This window comes from Hipposideros armiger, unplaced genomic scaffold, assembly GCF_001890085.2.
Source record: "Hipposideros armiger isolate ML-2016 unplaced genomic scaffold, ASM189008v1 scaffold_44, whole genome shotgun sequence".
NCBI classification, from domain to species: Eukaryota; Metazoa; Chordata; class Mammalia; order Chiroptera; family Hipposideridae; genus Hipposideros; species Hipposideros armiger.
Window position 1 is genome coordinate 1,805,744 of NW_017731394.1, and position 21,444 is coordinate 1,827,187.

At 44.2% G+C, this 21,444-nt stretch overlaps 1 protein-coding gene across 4 annotated transcripts in view; it reads left to right on the forward strand.

Moving 5' to 3' along the window:
• KIAA1549L (KIAA1549 like) overlaps positions 1-21,444 on the forward strand; it is a 259,088-nt gene that overhangs the window by 163,771 nt on the left and 73,873 nt on the right. For all 4 annotated transcript variants that reach the window (XM_019639559.1, XM_019639557.1, XM_019639558.1 and 1 more), the window contains 5 exons: positions 1,380-1,542; positions 3,091-3,150; positions 8,527-8,678; positions 12,866-13,037; positions 16,353-16,516. In XM_019639559.1, coding sequence (XP_019495104.1) covers positions 1,380-1,542; positions 3,091-3,150; positions 8,527-8,678; positions 12,866-13,037; positions 16,353-16,516 — 711 coding nt within the window. The remainder of the gene's footprint in view (positions 1-1,379; positions 1,543-3,090; positions 3,151-8,526; positions 8,679-12,865; positions 13,038-16,352; positions 16,517-21,444) is intronic.

Sequence of the window (21,444 nt, forward strand, 5' to 3'; positions counted from 1 at the left end):
AAAAAAAGTGGGAAATAATGTGAAGAAGCTGTCCTTGACAGTCTTCCTCAAAGTAAGGTTTAAAAGGAAACTTGCGGGAATATGTATGTCTGAGCACACGAAAGTCTGGGAAAGACAGCTCCGGCAGGAAGAGAGGGCGCACTCAAATGAAGGCAATTTGAGGAAAGGCTAATAAAAGGGACCCTTTGCAGAAGTTTGGGCGGGCTTTAGGGATACCACAGGGATAGCGCAGTACCCAAGCCTGGAGCAGCTGGGGCTGAGGGGGCAAGAGAAGGACATGGTGACCGGAAGCCAGAGGCCAGAGCTGCCGGACAGAAATTGTGCCCCCACAGGGAGAGAGTTCCTGACACCAATTCCCTGACCTCACTCTCCTCCTTTCACATCCTCTGCATCTCCCTGGAGCTAAAACCGGAGGGCAAAGGAGTCCACCGAGGTGGTCTATAAGGGTCTGCCTCTGGGGGCGCTGAGCAAAATGAGAGGGGGTAGCAAGTCAACCTGGAGGAGGAAAGGGCGACAGAGACTGTCTCACCAAGTGGAATGGCTTCCTACTGCATCTGGTTTTCAAACCTCATCTGTAGGGTATTTTTGTCCAAACATTGACCCAGAAAATCTCATTTTCCAGTAACAAAGACACTGATTTAGACAAAATGAGAGAAGAAAAACCACACCATCTCACAGTAATATTTATACATTCTATAGTAAATTCATAGACCAGAAGGAAATATAATTGCTCTCTAAAGTAGCTATTTATTTGATATTTCTGAATTCTTTTTTGTAACCAGGTTCAGTCACTCTGTTCATTACCAGGTTGGTGACTGATTGGCTGTTACATTCCCCATCCTTTCAACTTTAAAATTCCCCAAAAGTTGGACTCAGGCTCTGTCTGTCTGAGCAGTTGAGCCATTCTTACATTTGACATTCCTATGTTCTATGTTGTATTTCCTGAACTGTAAAAGTAACCTGGGACAATTTAGCCCCTGGAAAAGATGCACACACCAGTGGTTAAAGCCTGAAGTCAGGCTGCCCGAGCTTGAATCCTGGCTCTGGCACTTACTAGCTGTGTGACGTTGGGCAAGTCTCTTGATCATTCTGGGCCTCCGTTTCCTTCTCTGTAAAAGGGAGTCATAACTAGATACACCTCCTCAGGTTGTGGTGTGGATTAAATGAGATAACATGCCCTTGGCACGATGCTTGGCACACAGCGAGCAATCTGTAAGTGACAACTATTGTTATTCTTGTCTCTCCCTTGCTCTTTTCCCCGCCTTCCTTTCATTCCTACCCTCAACTTCGGCTTAAACTTCTCCTCCCACGGCCTCCATGAAACAGACCCTCATCTTATATGGCATGTCTCCCTCCCCTTTCCTCCTGTGTCGATTCAGATTGTGAGCACGTCCAACGCTTCCCAGACAGTCACCTTGGTGTACGTGGTGGGCAACCGGAGTTCCTTCCTCAATGGCACCGTCGCCAGCAGCCTCCTCCGCCAGCTCTCGGCTGAGCTGGTGGGGTTCTACCTCACCTACCCGCCGCTCACCATTGCCGAACGTGAGTATGTCCCCATCATTGTACAGGGACTCTGCCATTCTCCCTGGGGGCCTTTCTCTATTTTGCAACCATCCATTGTGCCAGGCTGCAGGATAACTTTTGTCATAAAATGACAACTGAAATATGTGATAAATGGGGACTGAACTGATGACAAGTTTAGTACATATTGAAAAAAAGCCCTTGCTAGACGCCTTTACTCTTCACGTATCTCTTATCTCATTTAATCCTCACAACTGCCTTATAAAGGCAGGTGCAAAATTAGCACCATTTTGCAGATGAGAAAGCTAAAGTTTCTTAGGTTTCATAAAATGCCCACTTTCACATAGCAGCTAGTGAAGCATGGAACCTGGGGTTTGAACCCAAGCAGTCTGCCTCTGAGCTTATAATACTGCGTGGTAGGGGCATCTGTCCTCATGGCAGCCTGGGTTGCTGTGGCTTCCCCCACTTCTGCCATCAACAAATATTCTGGGGCCTTCAGTCTTTGTTCTGGTTATAGAAATAATGCAACTCATTTGCAGTCAGCATTGTGACTTCACTTGATGAAGTCCCCATAGTCTTATGGCGTCATCTTCTGATGTTTCAGTTACATAATCCGCATTACCATACAGCAGGCATGGGCTCTGAGGATGATGCAGCCTACATTTTGTACCCAAACATTTACTTGGTAGCCAAAGGAACTAAATATCTGTGTTCTTAAATTTAATCGTTGGTACATTTCTCAAGGTCACTGGGCAAGTTTTTGGTTTGTTTTTTTAAAAAACACATATTAGCAAAACTGTTTCTATTTCTTTCTGTGGTTTCTTTTGATATTATAAATGAAGGAGAGGATGTGTGTGGGTGCACTTAGCACACAGTAGCCACTCGGAATTTTTTTTGAATGTTTGTTTAATAAATAGTAAACTTTTGCGAATTCCCATCTAGTAAGGATTTTATGGAAAAGATGATGTCATAAAAGATGGCATTATATCACATGGCAGCACGTGAAAAATTTATTGTCTTTCATTTTGATATGTTGATAATAACACAACTATCATTTATTGAGCACTTACTGTGTGCTAGACACTGTACTAAGCCCTTTGTGTGTATTAATTCTCATGGTCACTACCCCTTTTAAAAATTCAAACTGTTTACAAGCATTTGGCTGCTAAACTTAGTTCTTGATAGTGGAAAAATCCATTCAAGAGATTATCATTTGTAAAAATGGTAGTTATGGTTGGATAATTTTTAAAGAGAAAGCTATAGTTAAGACAGAGTCTAGCTGTGGGTCTTGATAATGAAGATGTGCCACTTAAGATGGTTTTCATGGAAAAACTGAAAGAGCAGAAATCCATAAACCCTAAAAGACTCTTCATCTGAAAGTAAGCTCTTTACTGAGTGTTTTCATTTTCTGAACAGCAAGGTAGTTGTTGCCTGTATGTAGTAGAGCTCCTAAGAATGATAAAGCAGGATTTAGCTGCTTTATATTTTGTCACCTATGTCCTTTTCCCTTAACAATATTTACATATAAAACCTGTGAAAGTAATTTTGTGTGTTTTCTATTTGGTTTAGCACTGGAATATCCCAACCTTGACATATCAGAAACAACCAGAGACTATTGGGTAATTACAGGTAATATTTTATTTTACTTCCCCTTTTACCCAATCAGATTGGTTTGTTTTATTAAAAAACTGCATGTAAAAAAATAAATAAATAAATAAAATTTAAAAAATTTAAACTGCATGTTATTCAGTGATAGGATTGGCATCCTTTTTTGTCCTGTCCTATAAGTCAAGGAGTTACTTTCACAGGACCAGGAGTGGGTGGAGAAAACTGAAATAAGAAAAGGCATCTCACTGAAGATGAATATTAGATAAACAATTCAAAATAGCAGGCTGTAAAGTCCCACCCAGTAGCCCCCTCTTTGCAGAAAGTGGACTGATCAGAAGGTACAGCATTAACCTGTGGACATCCAGGGCGTGTCCATATTATGAACGATTGCCTGTCTGTTTAAAGATAACAAGCCTTTCTGCACTGCCCTACACAAACCCAATGAAAGTCAGAGGAATGCCAGGCACGCACTTTCCTCTCTCCCCTGGCATGAGGCCCACACCCACACTAATCCTGGTGCAGCCCAGGCGTGTCCTGACAGCGAGGGCGGATGGAAGTAGAAGGGTGTTTTGGTGGCATTTTCTTCTTCTTCTTTTTTTTCTTGACATTTCCCAACTGAGCTTTATGAAACAGCAAAAAAGTTCTTGGTTGTATTTTTCAAAAGCCAAACAATAGCTCTGAAAATCAGAGAAGCAAGGATGGGAAGCAAAGAGAGAAGGCAGATGTTTATAGGAAGAAGTGACTAGCCCAGCCCTACAAGGAAGGGACAAGAGGAGGAGGGTATTTGTCTGCTAGTGGGGGCAGCATCAACAACAGGAATTTATGTTCTCACAATTCTAGAGGCTGGAGGTTCAATATCAAGGTTTTAGCAGGGTTGGTTTCTTCTGAGGTCTCTCTCCTTGGCTTACAGATGGCCATCTTTCCTCTGTGTCTTCATATGGTCTTCCCTTTGTGTGTGTCTGTGTCTTCACTTTCTCTTCTTATAAGGACACCAGTCATATTGGATTAGGGCCCATTCCTATTATCTCATTTTACCTTAACTGCCTTTTTAAAGGCCTATCTCCAAATACAGTCACATTCTGTGGTAATTGGGGTTAGGATTTCCACATCTGAATTTTGGGAGGACACCATTCAGCCCATAATAAGGAGAGAGGAAGATCCTGCAAGCCATGGAGGATGTGCCTGGGCAAGCAGGCCCATATGAAACCTCCTCCCTTGCCTCCCCATCCCCTCCATCACGTGCTGTCCCAACCAAGCAGTAGGTGGGCTGCTGCCTAAATACCAACAAAGCAGCACACAGCCAGCTGCATGAGACCTGCTCAAAAACTTTCCTAAACTGCAGAAAATGGCATTTCTTTCTCCCCTGCAGAGCCATGGATATGCAGAGATAATTTTACCTGCTAAAAAGACAAACTAAAGAAATGTGTTTAAAAAGAAAAAAAAAATCACCAGAGTTTATGCCCGAGAGAGACAATGCTAACCCAGCAACACGTTTTTGAAGCCAGCAAGTTATGTAACATTTACAAAATCATGATTCCTTCACCAGAAAAACGGCTTTTGAACTTGCAGACATTTCCTCCCCCCCTTCTATTAACTTTAGGGTTTACAGCAAATGGTGATAATACATCCACTCTTAAACGTGAGCTGTCCTAGACAGTCTCCTGTTTCATCCTTTTCCCATGTACCTGTGTCTTGCCCTGCCTCTGTTGTAGTGACATAACCTTAACAAAAAGCTCCACACATGGTCTTGTTTTCAGGATTCTCCTGGGACTTAACCCCTGCCCCATCACCTATGTAACCCTCATTTGTTATTGCTGCTATGGCTGTTGGTGATCAGATTAAACAGTGGCCTCCCTCACTGTGTTTGGGGCCTTTTGGAATCTGCTCCTGCTTGGGGAAACCGAAACCAGCCTCAGGATGAACCCTTCTTCGTTCCCTTTGGCTCATGACCATTTTCTAACCCCATGGGCAGCCAACAACAACCTTTTCCCATTATTTACAGAAGGGGTAGGAGATTGGGAACTGAGAGGTGAAGATAGCTTTGTTTATCTTGTTCAAACGGACAGCCCCTTGAATAACCACTGCCTTTTACTCCAGAAGTTCATTCCGGCACCCCATCTTCTGCTCATTGTTAACAGCCCAGAGGATTAGGAGCAACTTTCCTTTCTGTAGTTTGTATTATAAAACCCTGACATGTTTTCGCCTGTTTCCCCCCAAACTTATGTAAATATATTTTTGTATACTCTACACTTCCCCCCACCCACCCCATATGTGGGTCTCTCTTTGGTGGGAAATCATTGGCTGAGGGTGAGTCCTGCAGTCCCTCTTTACAGAGAGCCCAGGGGCTACCCTGCTGCCCATGGACCCTGCAGTCAGGCAGGACAGAGACGTTCAGAATTAATAGTGCTGCCTGACAAAGGTGAGAGCCCTTCGTAGGTTTGAAATCTGTCTTTATTTCACCCACCAGAGTCAAAATATCCCAGACCCAGAAATCACAGGTTGTCTTCTGATCTCAGCTCTGCTACATACTAACCTGGTGTGTCCTTGAACAAGTCACTCAGGCCCTCTGGGTGACACACTCCCACCTTTAGAATCAGAAGAAGGTGTGAGCTGAACCTTCAGGGTCTTTTCACCTCTGAATGTGTGCAGTTCAACCACGAATAAAACAATTTAGCTTGAGTACAGAAAGCCGAACCAGGCCTGATTGATGGAATTATAGAGCCCAGTGCAATTGTAAATAAAGAAGGAATAAGACACCAGTGATGCAATAGTCACCAAAACTGCTGGACAAAGCTCCTTTGAACACAGCTAGGGTCTTGTTCGCCTCCTCTAATCTGAGTCGGTGGAGGCTGAGGGTGGGTGTCCAGGGTCCAAGCTCTCCGATTGCTTCTGTGCCTCTTTGAGAGATGTGGGTGTGCATCACTTCCTACTCTCATCCAGGCAGGTGGAGAGGGCCAGGAGACAGAGGCCTGGCACACTTCTCAGGGGGAAGGGGAGCAGCCACAATCCTGGGACACAGTTCTGTATTTTCCATGGTGTTTCTTCCTCTGGTGAGGATGTGGCTAGTAAAGAAGGGGACACATTTGAACAAAAACCAATTATGGGCATCCTCTCAAGTGCCTTATAGCACTGTGGTTCTTCACAATGATGCAATCAGGAATTGATTATGATCCCTGTGTTTCCAGACGAGGAATCAGAGCCCAGAGGAACTAAGTGACTTGCCCAAGAACACTTAGGAAGAAGGAGCCATGATTCAAACCCAGGTCCCCGGCTCCCCCACCCCCAGCTCTTCCCCAGCTGCCTCCTAAGGACACATTCTCTTTGCAAATAGAGCCATGAGGCATGTGGGAACTGTCCAGGTGCTGAATCCGTGTAAATGTGGAAGGTGCCCACTGCTTCCTACACTCCCCCAGAGGGTTTTTCCCCTCTCAATGTTAAAAGTTGAAGTAAAATACACATAACATGCAATTTACAATTTTAACCATTTTAAGTGCACAATTCAGTGGCATTAAGTATATTCACAGTGATATATAACCGTCACTGCTATCTACTTCTAGAATTTTTTCATCACCTAGGGGCTTTGACTATCCGGTTTTTTTTATGTCTGCCCTTGAATCATTACTGGAGTTCCCATAAAGTAATCCAGGATGATGTCCCTTGATGTCCTGTGTCCCCTCTCACTCATGTCCAGTGGTCAGGAGAGGCCAACTTAAAGGTAATCCTTCAGCAGATGGTTATATCATTTTATTAGAGGGGTATCTTTGAACTGGCAAGAACATGGGCTTTCCTGTTTGGGGCCAGGGGGTAGGCTATGTCAGAGGGGAATCTGGGGGGCCTCTGGGAGACCTATCACAGTGAGACAGTGCAGGAACATTTTATCTTTGTTGGCAGGCATTCTGCTGACAAGTGAGCTGAGAGTTCCTCACAAGGGCCCTAGAAGGAGAGCTGATTTATACCCTCCATGGGGATTATTTGGTGTTTCTTGCTTCAAAGAAGCAATTTCTGAGACTCAGCTGTGGGTTTTATTTTTCTCTTGATCAGTTTAAACATTATTCTCTGTATCTCACTGTCGTCAGTTGCTTGTTCTGGCCCTGTGTAGAATGCCATGATAACAACAACACATTTTTTATATCCAAGCTATTTTCATATCTCAGTAGAAGAGTGGCATTAATGATCTTTGGCTGGACTGTGGTAGAACAAACTCAATTAAATGAAAAATCTACGTTCCCAGTCCATGTAAGTTTTGGTTTCTTTAAGATGAGAATTGTTATTAGCATTTTTTTATTTCAAGGATGGCTGTGTTTGAAGGAAGTTTTTGTGAGTTTGGGGGGAAGTGCGCTTCCCGAGAGACTTGGAGGAAGGACTGGACTTTTGGGGTTGACAGCAAAAGGCAGTCACCCCATAGTAAGTGACTGCTGCAGTCCCAGCCCTAGTGTTCATTAAAATCCTCCTCCACGCACTAACCATTGCCTGGAATTCCATCCTCAATGCCACACCTATTGATTACAGGTACCCTGATGTAGACGAAGCTCAGCAGTGGAGGAGGGATGGAAAGAGAGGAGTTTCATTTATCTTCCATGCACCTGACACTGTGCTAAGCTGCTTTATACACTGTCTTGTTTCAACCTTAGAACCCGTTAGGAATCTATTTGCTGCAATGTAGATTGTCTTATTTCCTTTATACAGAGAAGGACTTGGACTCAGAGAGGACCAGTGGTTTGCCTAAAGTTTCACAACTGGTGAAAGCCCACTCTTTCTATTATTCCTTCCTGCTTTCAAATGGGAGAGTACCTGAGAAGCCCTGGGCAGCCTTTGTGGTCGTTCTCAAAAGGACCCCACAGAGGAGGAAGGGGTGAAGACACTGAGCAGGTGTAAGAGGCCAAGTTGCAGGATGGAGCTCAGATTCCACAGCAAAGCTGTTGAAAAGGAAAAATCAAACAAGACTAGCCCTGGGTCAGGACTTTTAAATGGTAACCAGCAAAAATCCAATTAGCCATACCTGTAGCTGGGCCATATTCCCATATGGACTCTTTAACAACACATATAATCTTCAGTGAGGTTTGGATTAATTACAGCAGCATTAGACATGTCACAGCCCATGGAGGAGATAGCCCAGGCTTTGGAATCACCCAGACTTGGGTTTGAACCCTGACTTGGCTGGTTACTAGCTGTGACCTTAGACAAGTCACTTAACCTTTCACCATCTATAGCACGTGGATAGCGATCTCTAACTTCTGGGGCTGATGTAAGCATAAAGCGAGGTGAGGATGGCCAAGCCCTAACATGAGGTAGGGCCCATGGTGCTTCATGGCTGATGCAGGGCCTGTGGTAGTCGTGGTTCCTGAGTCAGCAGGGAGTCTGTCCTCTGAGTCTGTCCTCTACCTTCTGCCTCCGCAGTGCTGCAGGGTGTGGACAATTCGCTGGTGGGCCTGCACAACCAGAGCTTCGCCCGGGTCATGGAGCAGCGGTTGGCCCAGCTGTTCATGATGTCCCAGCAACAAGGCCGGCGGTTTAAACGGGCCACCACCCTGGGAAGCTATACCGTGCAGGTGGGTGTGCATGAAGCCACTGGGGTCTTCTAATAAATGTGTGGGGGGGGAATGTGCTGCCTGAGACTAAGGAATCATGCTGTGTGCACCTACACCACAAACTGACCAAGCCATTTAATCAACACTACTCTTAGGGCTTAAGGGGTCATAACATCAGAATCAGGAAGGACGGGGAGAGTTAGCGACTCCCCCAACAGTCTCACTGCTAGAGTATGAGGAAAGGAGGTCTTGGAACAAATTCTGCACACATGCAGATATTTATTCAACAAAAAGTTGTAAGTAAGCAGGCACAAACTACTCACCAACCTGTTCTGTGGGCTGGATGAAGTCCCAGCTCTCAGTGCTTCCAGGTCCTGTCACCATCACTGCTGTGAACAGCAGATGCACCAGTCAGCATTCCAGGTGCAGGATTCTGTTATAAGTTTTAACAAATAGAGGCTTCCAAGTTTATAGTGGGCAAATGACCACACAGGGATTTAGACCAGGGAGCCATAGCAGACACCAGTGGTGCTCTTCCAAAATCCCCTTACCATTTCTAGTAATACCAATGGACTAACAACAGCCACCTCTGAACTTTTGTTGAAGGGATGCTTTTGAGATGCCAGAACCCACTTCACCCACACCATGGCTGGCCAGAAGTGCTTGGGAATTAACCAGTGGTGGGGGTCTAACTAGCCCAGCTCCCTTGTCCCTTGGCTAGGAGAATTCTGAAATGTATGTTTCAGATCACTTCCAGAGCTTTCCCATGGAATTAAGCTTTAGTTACCCACTGTGGTAACCACCTTAATAAGGTACCCCATGTTACCTCCCTTCCCACCCGCGTATCATCTACTCCTTCTCCTGTCAGTTCCTTGCACCTCCCAAATAAACTATAAGCACTCAACTCTTCTGAGTCTCCTTCTAAGGCACCTAACAGAAGACAGTAGCAATTCCCAAGGTGGGGGTGCTGCGCCTCTAGATTCTTTATCTAGTTCAAGCAAGAGTGGGAGTGTCTCGAGAATCTTCTATCCAATCCACCTATCTCGAATACCACTAATTTCACCAAATGAAATTCCACCATTTCTAATGTTTGTTATGCTAATTAACAAAACTCAGATGAGCAAAGTAACAAATGGCAGATGTGTTCCTATTAGGTGCCTCTAGAGTGGGCTCCCTACTTGGAATCTAGCCCCCGGCCCCCGGGGTGTGAGCTCCTCCCTGGTCATTGACCACAACAAGGGTGTAACTTAACCCAAACACACATGCATAGTATCACACTATCTAAGAGTACATGTTTTAAAGGAAATTATAATACAAATATTACCATATTCTGTCTGCAGATCATGTTCCCAGACAGCCTTGAAAGTACAAACAACCTATCTTCTTGAACCCACTTTCCTGCCTGAGTCAGTATCGTGCCCCTGAGGGAGACGCCAGGCCTCCCATTTACAGTGGGTAAATTTGGGCCCTTGTCCTCGTGGATGTTGCTTTGGAGCTAAATGTCTTTGTGGGCTGTGCCAGCCTCATCCCGAGATAAAGTGATGGTTAACTTCATGCCAGGTTTCTGATTTCCCCTCTGCTGGTTCCACGTGAGCCCTGTAATTCACACATCTCCGAACAACAGAAAGGAAGTTGCTCAGGTGACAGAGAAATGGGATTTGCCTAGGCTGAAGGGGGAGGAGGGGACCACGCTACAATCCTGGCATTCTTAGTAAAGCTAAAAATCTAACAACATTCTACATGTTGAGAAGGGCCCAGTGAGATGTTCTTTCTCTTTTTTTCTGAGTACTCAGTGTGCTTGGCCCCTGTTAGTTGCCAGGAAAGTCTGACTGAAGCAAGTAGGGGTTTATTTCTGCAAATCCCTAATTTGCAGAGGCTGTAGATCACCTTTAACATCACCCTTGGAGAAATCTTGGTAAAAAGGATTTGCTAATAAGTGGAAATTGAAGTTAGTAGATACTTGAAAGCTCATTCACCTTCTGCCTGGTTGCACTAACACTCTCCCCACCTCCTCTCCTGTGAGAAACAGGAAAATCGTGCCCAAGTTTTCCAAGTAAAATTCACTCCACATAGTTTATATTATCCTTCCACACGGAAGCCTTTCTTTTGGGCTCAGGTAATTTAAAAAGATGAGATGCCTTCATGAATATGGAGATTTTGATATCTAGAATTTAGAGATAGTTCTCTAGTAGATGTATTTGAAAACTGAGTCCGAAGAAGAAACACATATGACCAATTAACATTTTTAAATGTTTGACTCCATTTGTCATCAAAGTAATGCAAGTTTTAACTACCATAACATGATGCCATTTTCACCTACCAAAGATTAGTAAAGTGGTACTATCCAGTGTTGATGAGGATGGAATGAAATGAGGACTTTCAAACCCAGTAAATGGGTGTGACTTACCTGGAGAGCAAGTGAGCGCTTTAGACAAGCACCCTTTAGATGGCCACAAACTTGCTCCTCAAATTCATTTCGAAGAAATAGAAATGAACACAAAGATGAAGGGTGAGAGCAGTGTTTCTCAGAGAGTGTCCAGAAATGGTCCTGTAAGGTGCCCTGGGGCAAAGTGGCTCTCTGGCCACATCAGTTTGGGTAAGGCTGCATCCTGTAGCCCTGTCTCGATGACTGGCATACCAAAGACTCTAAAGAGACCTGCAGTAAAAAAATCTCCTTAATTTTGTTCAACATATTGTATGGTTTCTAAATTGAAATGCCAGAGAGACCCTTGTTTTTAGTAATATCTACATTTTCCCAACATTTTATTATGAACACTTTCACTCACAGAAAAGTTGAAAAAATAATATAGTAAACACCCATATCTTCACCATCCAGGTTCTACAGTTAACAGTGTATATTATGTTACTGGTTTACATTTGAAAACATTATCATTTCCATGTCACAGATCAATTTGGACTGTTCTAGAACTTTATGTAAATGGAATCCTACAGTATATTTCCTTTTGTATGAAGCTTTTTTAAATTCAGTCTAGTGGGGCTTTTTTTTGTTTAAAGATTTTATTGGGGAATTGGGGGAGAGGAACAGCGTTGGGGAATTGGGGAAGGGGAACAGACAAGTTGCTGTCCTTTTGTTCTTCAGTCTAGTTGTGGAGGACGTCGCTTCACTGGCCCATGTTGGTATTATCATTGCGCTCTTCCCAGGTGAGGCAGATCGGTCGCCGGCCATTGGACAGCCACTCACAGAGGCTCATGGCAGCTCATGCCTGCTACCGGCCGCTCACACTGGCTGCCAGCCACTCATGGTAGCTCACGGCAGCCCAATGCAGCAGGGGCTGCAGCCTACCCCGTTGCCGGCGACTCATGGCAGCCCAACTTCAGGTCAAACTGTTGTTCACCATCTTAGCTGTAGAGGGCGCAGCATCACTGGCCCTCATGTGGGATCCAAACTGGGGCCCTGCTGCTCAGAGCTGGCATCCCAAGCCAACTTTTAACCAACACGCCACTCGGCCGGCCCCAGTCTAGTGTTGTTGAGATTCATCCATGATGTGTTATTCAGCAGTTTATTCCTTTTTATGGCTCAATAATATTCCCTTGTATGACTATACTACAGTTTATCCAATCTTCTGTTGAGGAACACCTGGGCTTTTTCCCATTTTTAGCTATTATAAACAAAGCTTCACTTCTTGATGCTTTTCTGTATTTTCAAATTTTCTATAGTGAATATGTGTAACTTGTACAGCTTGGAAAAGCAACAAGGGTTATTTTAGAAAAGGAACTTTGAATCTCCAGGTACTGCTTTTATCAAAATCTTTTGAATTACAGACATATACGTTCATTTTTTTTTCCTCTCTGGAAATTGCAGGAATTTGAAATTAGAAATCTTGTTTGAGAATAACCTAACATGCCCTGAATTAATGTGGAGGCCTATTTTCAAATGAGGCCAGAGTTCTCTGGAGGCTGGAAGACATCACCGTTTTCAGCGTTTTTCTTCTCCAGTCTCCAACTGTGCTTTCCAGATGTTCTTATTTTCAGAACATTTTTCTCCTCCCCGTCTCTCCCTCCGTTGATAGCAGGGCTTCTTGAGGTTTTGGTGATATGGAAGTACACTAAGGTTGATGTCTAAAACATACCTTGTGGGTCCACTTGGCCATGGAAGGCTTCAGCACTCAGGAGAGCCACTGATCGCATGGGTGATTGCAAGGTCTATGCAAGTTGCCCTGTAAACATGGCCTCTTTTTTTCTGAAAGATGGTAAAGATGCAGCGGGTGCCGGGACCCAAGGACCCAGCGGAGCTAACTTACTACACCTTGTACAACGGGAAGCCTTTGCTGGGGACTGCAGCTGCCAAGATCCTGAGCACCATTGACTCCCAAAGGATGGCCTTGACCCTGCATCATGTTGTCCTTCTGCAAGCTGACCGTAAGGGGATAGTCTTTCCATTAATTATTTTTAACACCATTAAATGTTTCCTGCAAATCAAAGCGATTTCCCAAACTCCTGCTAATGGACTGAGAGCTAAACGTATTTTTGTTCTAGAAGGTTCTTAAATCAATCAACTGTTTCCTGTGTTGTTTGAAGCAATAGGCTTTGGGTAAGGGATATGTTTTGGATATTAGAATGATGGTAATGATATCGCTTTGCTCCAAATTCTACCCATTCTTCCTCCTCAGTATATTCTAGTGAATAGCTAGAAAAATCACCATAGCCGAGATCATATTTGTCTGCTGGGGAATTAGAGATGATTTGATTCAGTAAGCAATTATAGAGTTCTACATGAACTGTGCGTGGTGTTGGAGGTCATACAGAAGTGGGCAAGACCTGGTCCTTGGCTTTAAGGAGCAAAGGGGGAGTTAATGTACGTACAAAGGCGGGGACTGCAGGAAAGTGCTACAAGGAAGCTATGTGACACAGGGGTTGACAGGGGGAGAGCTTGGTCTAAAGGGGCATCTAGAAACAGTGAACAGAGAAAGGATATTAAAAATAATAACTGCTTCTTTGAATACTGTCCCCCGGGGCAGCTACTGTGCTCATTGCATTACGTAGATTTTCTCACTTTCTCCTCTCATTGGGGCAACTTGATTCAGCTCCAAATTACAGATGAGGAAATTGAGGCTCAGAAAAGTTAACTAACTTGCTCTGTATCACAGAACTAGCACTTAGGTTGCCAAGATATGAAATTGGATCTGTCTGACTTCAAACATGTGTTCTTAACTCTATTATATGCTAAGATTTCAGCAGAGGGAAAGGAAGGGTGTATATGCCAGAAAGAGGGAGGAGCATGAGAAAAAGAATGCAAATGAAAAGTACCACATGTGCTTGAAAAACAAGGAGCTCAAATTGCCTGGAGTACAGAAGCATGAGGAGGAGTTGATGGGATTAGCGAGATGGCAGGGGAAGGAGATTGTATATGATGTGACTGGCTGTGGGGAGCTACTGAGATTTCTGAGCAGGGGAGTAGTATCATTGGAACTACCCATTATTTAGGGAGCTTAATCTGTCAGCAGTCACTGGAGGGGCACATGGGAGATATTGGGGTATGGTTGACTATTGATGGGTTACCGTAATAAAAAGGGAGAAATTGGTGATGCAGAAGAGAGAGATGAGAACTGTAGGAGTGAAGTCCTTAAGTGGATGAGGGGGTCAGACTCAGCGAGGAGCAGGGACAGCTCATCCTTTTGCACTGAGAGGGAAGACTATGAGATCTGACAGTTAGATTCACAAACTCATCCTAGACGAAGTGCTACATACCTCATTGCTGAATATCACTATGGTTGCCTTTGAAGTACTCCCCTTGGGAAGCTATGCACCGATGCCAGCACCTAGTCCACCCTTCAAAGCAATTTTGGAACTCTTTTTCTGGAATGGCCATCATAGCTGTCCTTGTATTACCCTTGATGTCCTGAATGTCATCAAAATGTCTTCCTTTCAATATTTCCTTTATCTTCGGGTAAAGAAAGAAGTCATTGGGGCCCAAATCAGGTGAGTAGGGAGCGTGTTCCAACACAGTTATCGGTTTACTGGCTAAAAACTCTCACAGACAGTGCCGTGTGAGCTGGTGCATTGTCGTGATGCAAGAGCTCCTTCAGGACCATATTTGCACACGCCTTTCTCATTCCAAGATTTTCAGTTAAGATTTTCCTAACTGTTTCTCTATCAATGTTTACTTGGTCTGCTATGCTTCTCACAGTCAGCCAACGATTTTGATGCACAATTCCACAAATTTTTGCAATGTGTTCATCAGTTCTGCTCATTACTGGCCGCCCTGACCTCTCTTCATCAGTGCCATGTTCTCTCTCTCAGAAAAACGTTTAATCCATTTGTTCACTGCTGTTTTCTACATGGCATTATCCCCATAAACTTGGACTAACGTGTCTGATTTCACTTCCATGACTTTGTAGTTTTAGAGCATTATGCCAATCGCTGTACTAGGTTTGGATGACTTCAGTTGACCTAACTTTACTATTGCCTTGACCACTGTTAAATGCATTTATTAATGTACATAAGATAAATCTATTTTCCTCCCATCTCAATAGAGGTGAAGGGATTTCACAGACAGCACCAAGAAGGACCATATCCACCAAAACAATAAAGCTGAGTAATAGCAGAACACATGTAAATATGTCATTCTTGCTAATGAAAAACAGTAGGTATATATTTAGGGTATCATGTTCTGACACACTATAAATTTTTCTCTATCAGGATAGAATAGCATAGCCCAAAAGAGCCATATTGATATTTTTCACAGCAGTTCTAAGCTTTAAAAAATGTTAATGGCATAAAACTCACATATAAATACCAAATGACTAAAAGCAGTAGCAATTAAATGTTTAATGTCAACAGAATCACATTATCTAATGAGCTGTGTTCAGAAGTTAATAATGTGATTAATCGCTAATTGATAAAAACTGGGAAAAGCTCTTTTGTACTAATAGCACTCCAGATCCAAGTGCTAGCTAATGAGAGGTGATTGTGGCTAAGGTACCAGTTGAAGTTGGGGTGGTTAAAGTCCCAGAGAGAGACGGGCTGGCTCCTCAGGTGGGCCCTTACCATGTGGCACTTACTTACCGGTGGCATCTTTATATTCCAGAGTCGGTCCTCAAGTTTGACCGTCCTGTAGCCCCCAGAGTGAGCAGGATCAGGAGAATCAACTCATACTAACCAGACTTACAAGAGGTTGTTATATAAACCAGATTGGTAGTATATTAATTTAAAATACAGACTAGAACTCCCAAGAAGATGGTACTTCTCCTTTTACCCGTCCTTTGTCCTGTAGGAAAATCTGTATGGGGAGCCTAATTGCAAAGGGAATAATGGTAGTCCATTTATATATTTATTCAACTTTTAATTGAGCGCCTACTATGTGCAAGGCCCTCTTTTAGGCCCTGCTAATGCAGCAGTGAACAAGAGACAAAACATTTCCTGACCTCTTAGAGTGTACATTCTAATGGAGGGGCAGGAGAGGGTAACAAATGATGAGAAATACATGTGAATCATTTCAGATAATAATAAATGCTTTAGAGCTTTGCCACCCCAAGTGTTGCCTGGGGGCCTGCTGCATGGACAGATGAGACTCGGAGACCTTGAGTAACTTGCCCAAGGCAAGAGCCTTTCTGACCTTAAACGCTCTTAACCATCTCATGACCTAGGCCTGGGGAGGGGGGGGATTTATCTCCGGGATGCCTCCCCCTTCCCAGTGCTCCTTGTCACGTGCTTCCCACTCGCTCTCTCCCGCAGCCGTGGTGAAAAACCCACCCAACAACCTGTGGATCATCGCTGCGGTGCTCGCGCCCATTGCCGTGGTCACGGTCATCATCATCATCATCACGGCCGTGCTCTGCCGGAAGAACAAGAACGACTTCAAGCCGGACACCGTGATGAACCTGCCTCAGAGAGCAAAGGTACCTGGTCGAAGTGGGAGGAGAGGGCCAGGAGCCCAGACTGCTGGGGCTCCGCCTGCCTTTTCTCCCTTGGCTTTTGAGGCCATGGCAAATGCCTTCAAAAACATCCAACCGAGCCCCCACTTTGATTAACTTGTGTTTGAATATTTTTTTAATTATAGTAAAATATTCATAACAAAATCTACCATTTTTAAGTGAACAATTCAGTGTTGTTCAGTATAGTTACCTTGTTGTACACTTTATTTTTATAATCAGGACACAATAGCTAATGCTTATCTAATATTCACTCTTTGCCATAAGTGCTTCTAAGTGCTTTACATGTAGCAACTCACTTAAACCTCACAGCAACCCTTTGAGGAAGGGCCCTTATTTTGCAGATGAGGAAACTGAGGCACAGAAAACTAGGAACTAAGCAGATCCAAAAGGAGCCTGAGCGGTCATCTAATCTGACATCCTCCTTTTAAAGAGAAGTGGCTCCTTCAAGATTGCACAGTTTGTTAACAGCAAAACTGATGTCAGAACCAGGTCTCTTGGGTCATAACACAGGGACACAGACCCTCAAAATTGTCCTTCTTCCTATGGCTTATCTTCAAAGACTGCCACGATGGGCAAGCTGCAGAGCCTTGGACAGCCAGCCATCAAACTCAGTTCAGTGGCTCCAATGAGGCTCGGAGCCCCTTCCACTCTCCACAGCCTCCACAAGTCTGCCCTGGCCCCCTCTGGGGCCTGGGAGGGGAATGCACCAAGGAAATTCTGAAGGCTAATTTTCTAGTCACATAGCTCCCTTCATGGTGGTCCCTGAAGGAAATATTATATAATAACCTGTGATACCCCATGTTTAAATAATGCCTTACAATTTGCCGAGCTCTTCTAGGTCTGTCACCTCATTTGCTCACCATAGCAGCCCTATAAGGTAGGTCGTAGTCAGGACAGGTTGTATTATTTTCATTTTATTGCTGAGAAACCCAAAGGAAAGTGAGACTGCAGGACTTGTCCAAAGTCACATAACTCTCAGCAGAGAAGCATCTCAGTTCCACGTCTGAGTCTTTAGGCTTTTTCTACTTTATTCACCTCCCCGAATCCTGAGCTTTGGCAGGTAGAATCCTCTTTCAGCTCTGAACTTCTGAGCTGTGTCCACCTGTGGAGGAACAACACTGTGAATGGAATTTCATATCCACTGGAATGCATGTCATGTAGATCATCCTTGCTGGGAGTCACGCATGCCTCGTTCTTTCTGGGTGATCACACCTCGCTTCCACAAAGGAAATCAAATGCATTTTACTGTTTATTAAACCGATTCACCTGTTGAGAAGCTGCAGCCTGATTAGACACCCTGTCTACTGCAGAGCCAAACCCAAAGAATGTTGGTGTTTTTTTTTTACACAAAGCCACCCGCTTCCCAGACACAGCATGATGTTGGTAATTACCCAAGCAGTGAAAAATGGAGCTGTTCCAGGAAGGGGTATTTCATTTCCATCGTAGCTTAGTTACAACCTGAGCCTTTCAGACATAGCAGTAATCACAGAAATCTAACTGCAGCCCAGTCCAGGAATGCAAAACATGTTACACAGAGGTCATAAATGCCATCTTGGTGTTATAGATTAAACCAAAACTTTATTAATTTGCCAAGATAAGTTGGCCAGCACATGATTTAAGCACACCTTCTGGTTTGAAAACTCTGAAGCTGGAACAGATTCATGTTGGTGGGTTTTCATAGCCCCCTTTTTCTGTTCCTACCAGATGCATGCTGCTTAGAGAGACACCTGACCAATGTTGCAAATCAAGCAAATTTATGTTTCATGAGATTATTAAATTCACTTGTGCTTGCTTGGTGATACTGGTTGCTATCTCCCTCAATGAGGCTAGGCTACGCACTTTGATTTCCAAAGACCTTTTATCATGGGAAACCAGCAGGGTGGAACTGCCTCTTTCTTACTGCAGTCCTTCTGCTGTTGTGACCCGGGGACACTGCAGTGTTTGCAGGCGGGGAGCCGCCTGCATCACTTCTCACAATCTGTGTGTGTGAGCAGAATTCATTTAACGTCAAGGGACGAGGCAGAATGAAAAAGTTAGCCTTCGCCACCAATCCACAGACTAGGAGGATGGCCCCCTAGTCTCTTGGGACATCACTGCATCTTTAGAACGCAGACTGCAGTGCCAGAAGACATTGCCGGGGATCTTTGCTGAGACTCAGTAATAGACTTAACATGCTAAGAAGAGGTGAGTGTGGCTTTCCTGGGAGCTGAGGCCAGGGTATGCAAGCCCGTACCCTTCTTCAGAGACAAGGTACCACTGATGGAACCCTGTTACCATTGATGTCAATTGGGCTTCTGCAGGTAGAATGTTAAGAAGATGATAAATGCAGGAGGGCCAGGCATTATGCCTTTGTCATTTCCTTTCTTCCCAGTTCACGTCCTTTTCCTCTTTTTCACGGAATTCACAGCCTCTTCCCAGTGTTTCCTTTCATATAATTGAAGAGAACATGGCTTCCTGGAGGAGGCAACCTTATGAGACACTAGTTAGGGTCATATCCAGATGCAGGATGGAGCTTGGAGGGCCTGCAGTGGTTGGTTGCCATGACCCACTGCTCAGGCAGGTCAGTCACCCCCAAAGATACCCGACTGTTTCCTTTTTTCTCAAATATTATCGGAATGACCTGCACTTAACTTCTTTCTGCCTTAATTTCCCCATCTGTGAAATGGAGATGATAGTATTCACTCTAGGTTATTGTGGGATTAAGTGAGCTATATAAATTACTTTGAGCTACACCAGCTATATAATAAATATTATATACAAGTTGGTTTTTATGGCATGTGTTTTCTTCTTAAAATATCTGGGTACCTTTGAAATTACTGGGGATTATTTTGATTTGATAATTTTACAAAACTCATTGAAGTAACCGTAGATACTTCATGGTTATGTATTAATGGGAGTGGGGGGGGGTCATAGTGTATGTCCAATGGGCAATTAATTAATCTCAGGTAATTTTCAAGTTGAAAGTTGAATGACCACTAACCCGTCAATCAGAAGAGTAAGGGTCTAGTCTTGGGTCTTTCACCACTTAGCTGTGTGACCTTGGGCAAGTCACTGAACCTCTTTGAGCTTTTGTTTTTTCACTTGTAAAAGGAAGACTATGATGTTTGCCCTGCTTACTTCATGGGGTTGTTGTGAGGATGAAATGAGGTGTCAGTGTTTTGCAGGCTCTAAGTACTGAACATGTGCTGGAATTGTTATTAACCTAATAACAATGGCCACCTTTCAAGCCTCTAATTCCTTAACGCCTCTTTCTGCTCACCCATCATCAACCCAGTCCCCTGCAGTATCCAGCAGATAACTTCAACCCAGTGTGAAGGGTGAGGAGCCAAATACAGAGAAAGTGAGGGGGAGAGGAAGAAGGCCGGAGACAGCTTGTCCTTGTCACTAGGTTCTCTTGGGAAATCTTAGCTACTGTTGGAGACTTCCAATTCCTCACTGACACACCAGGAGTCTCAGCACAGAAGAGAGGTCAAGTACCGTAGGAGATGCCCAACCAAGATGGCAGGCTGGAGACAGAAAGGAAAGGCCATGGGCAGAATGAGCAGCAGTGGTTAGGTGCTCTGGTGCTGGCTCCACAACAGACCAGCTATGTGAGCCTGGGGAAGTTGCTTAACCTCTCTAAATGTCAGTTTCTTCACCTTTAAAATGGGGACTCATAATAACACCCACTTCCTTGAACTGTAGTGAGGATGAAATGACAGGTTTATGTAATGTGTTTGGTATTGTACCAGTAATATCAAGAGAAGCTGAAACTGTGAGCTCCTTGAGGGTAGGGGGCCAGTGATTATTTACATTTATATCTCCAGCATCAAGCACAGTCCCTGGCACAAACCAGCACTCAACAACTATAGTTGGAACAAAGCTGAGTAAGACAATGGGGGCATGGGAGTATTGTGGAAAAGAGACCAACAGCAGATGAGGCTGGGCAGGTGGGTTCAGCCACAATGTGAAGGGCCTTGCATACTGTGCCAAGGAGTTTGGGTGCCGTGAAACATGGTTCATGACCTGGTGTGGTTTAAGGGAGATAACTTTGGAGGCTTGTCAAGGGTGGGCTTGGAAAGGAGTGCAATGGAAGCAACAAAACCAAGGCAGGAATCAATAAAACAGTGGACCAGGAGAGAATAGGTCAGCTTCTGAAAACATTTCAGTTGAATCTAATTGATACCCAATTGGTTGGAGGAGAAGCAGACGATGGAGTATTCTAGAAACATCGTCAAGTCATCCAAAGCTCCATTCTGTTTCATGTAGCACCAAGGTAGGTGAGGGAAATTAACAGACAAACACTATTTTACAAACATGTTCCCAGATCCTGGCATAGAATGTCAGTAGTTACCACGTGGGTTAGAGTGTGAGTGTCTCAGAGAAGAGGGAGGGGTGAGCAGCACACTTTCCAGAGTGAGTGTCCCACAGAATTGGGGGAACTGCCCATGGCAAAACTACAGGCAGCTTAAAATAGGAAGCTTTGCTGGGTTTAACAATAAAACTCCATCTGTTCTAAGACATGATAGCAAGATTTGACAGGTTGAGCCACAGTCCTAGACCATTAAATCCAGCTAGAGACTTCCTGTTATTTCTCAGCCAAATTAGCTGCTGAAGGAAGAGCTTCTGATCCTATCAAGTTCTGATAGAGCCCAAATGGGAGAGGTTGAGTTTCAGCCCTATATTTTCTTGAAGAGGATCACTGGTTTCCATGTAATATGGTCTACGATTTAGTAGGAAGGCAAACAATATTGACTAATATTGATCGATCTCTTACTATGTGCCAGGCGCTTAGCTAAATGCTGAACTTGAATTTACTTATTTAATCCACACAGCATCCCTTTAAGGGTGGTTAAATCTCTCTTTCTCTCTCTCTCTCTCTCTCTCTCTCTCTCTCTCTCTCTCTCTCTCTC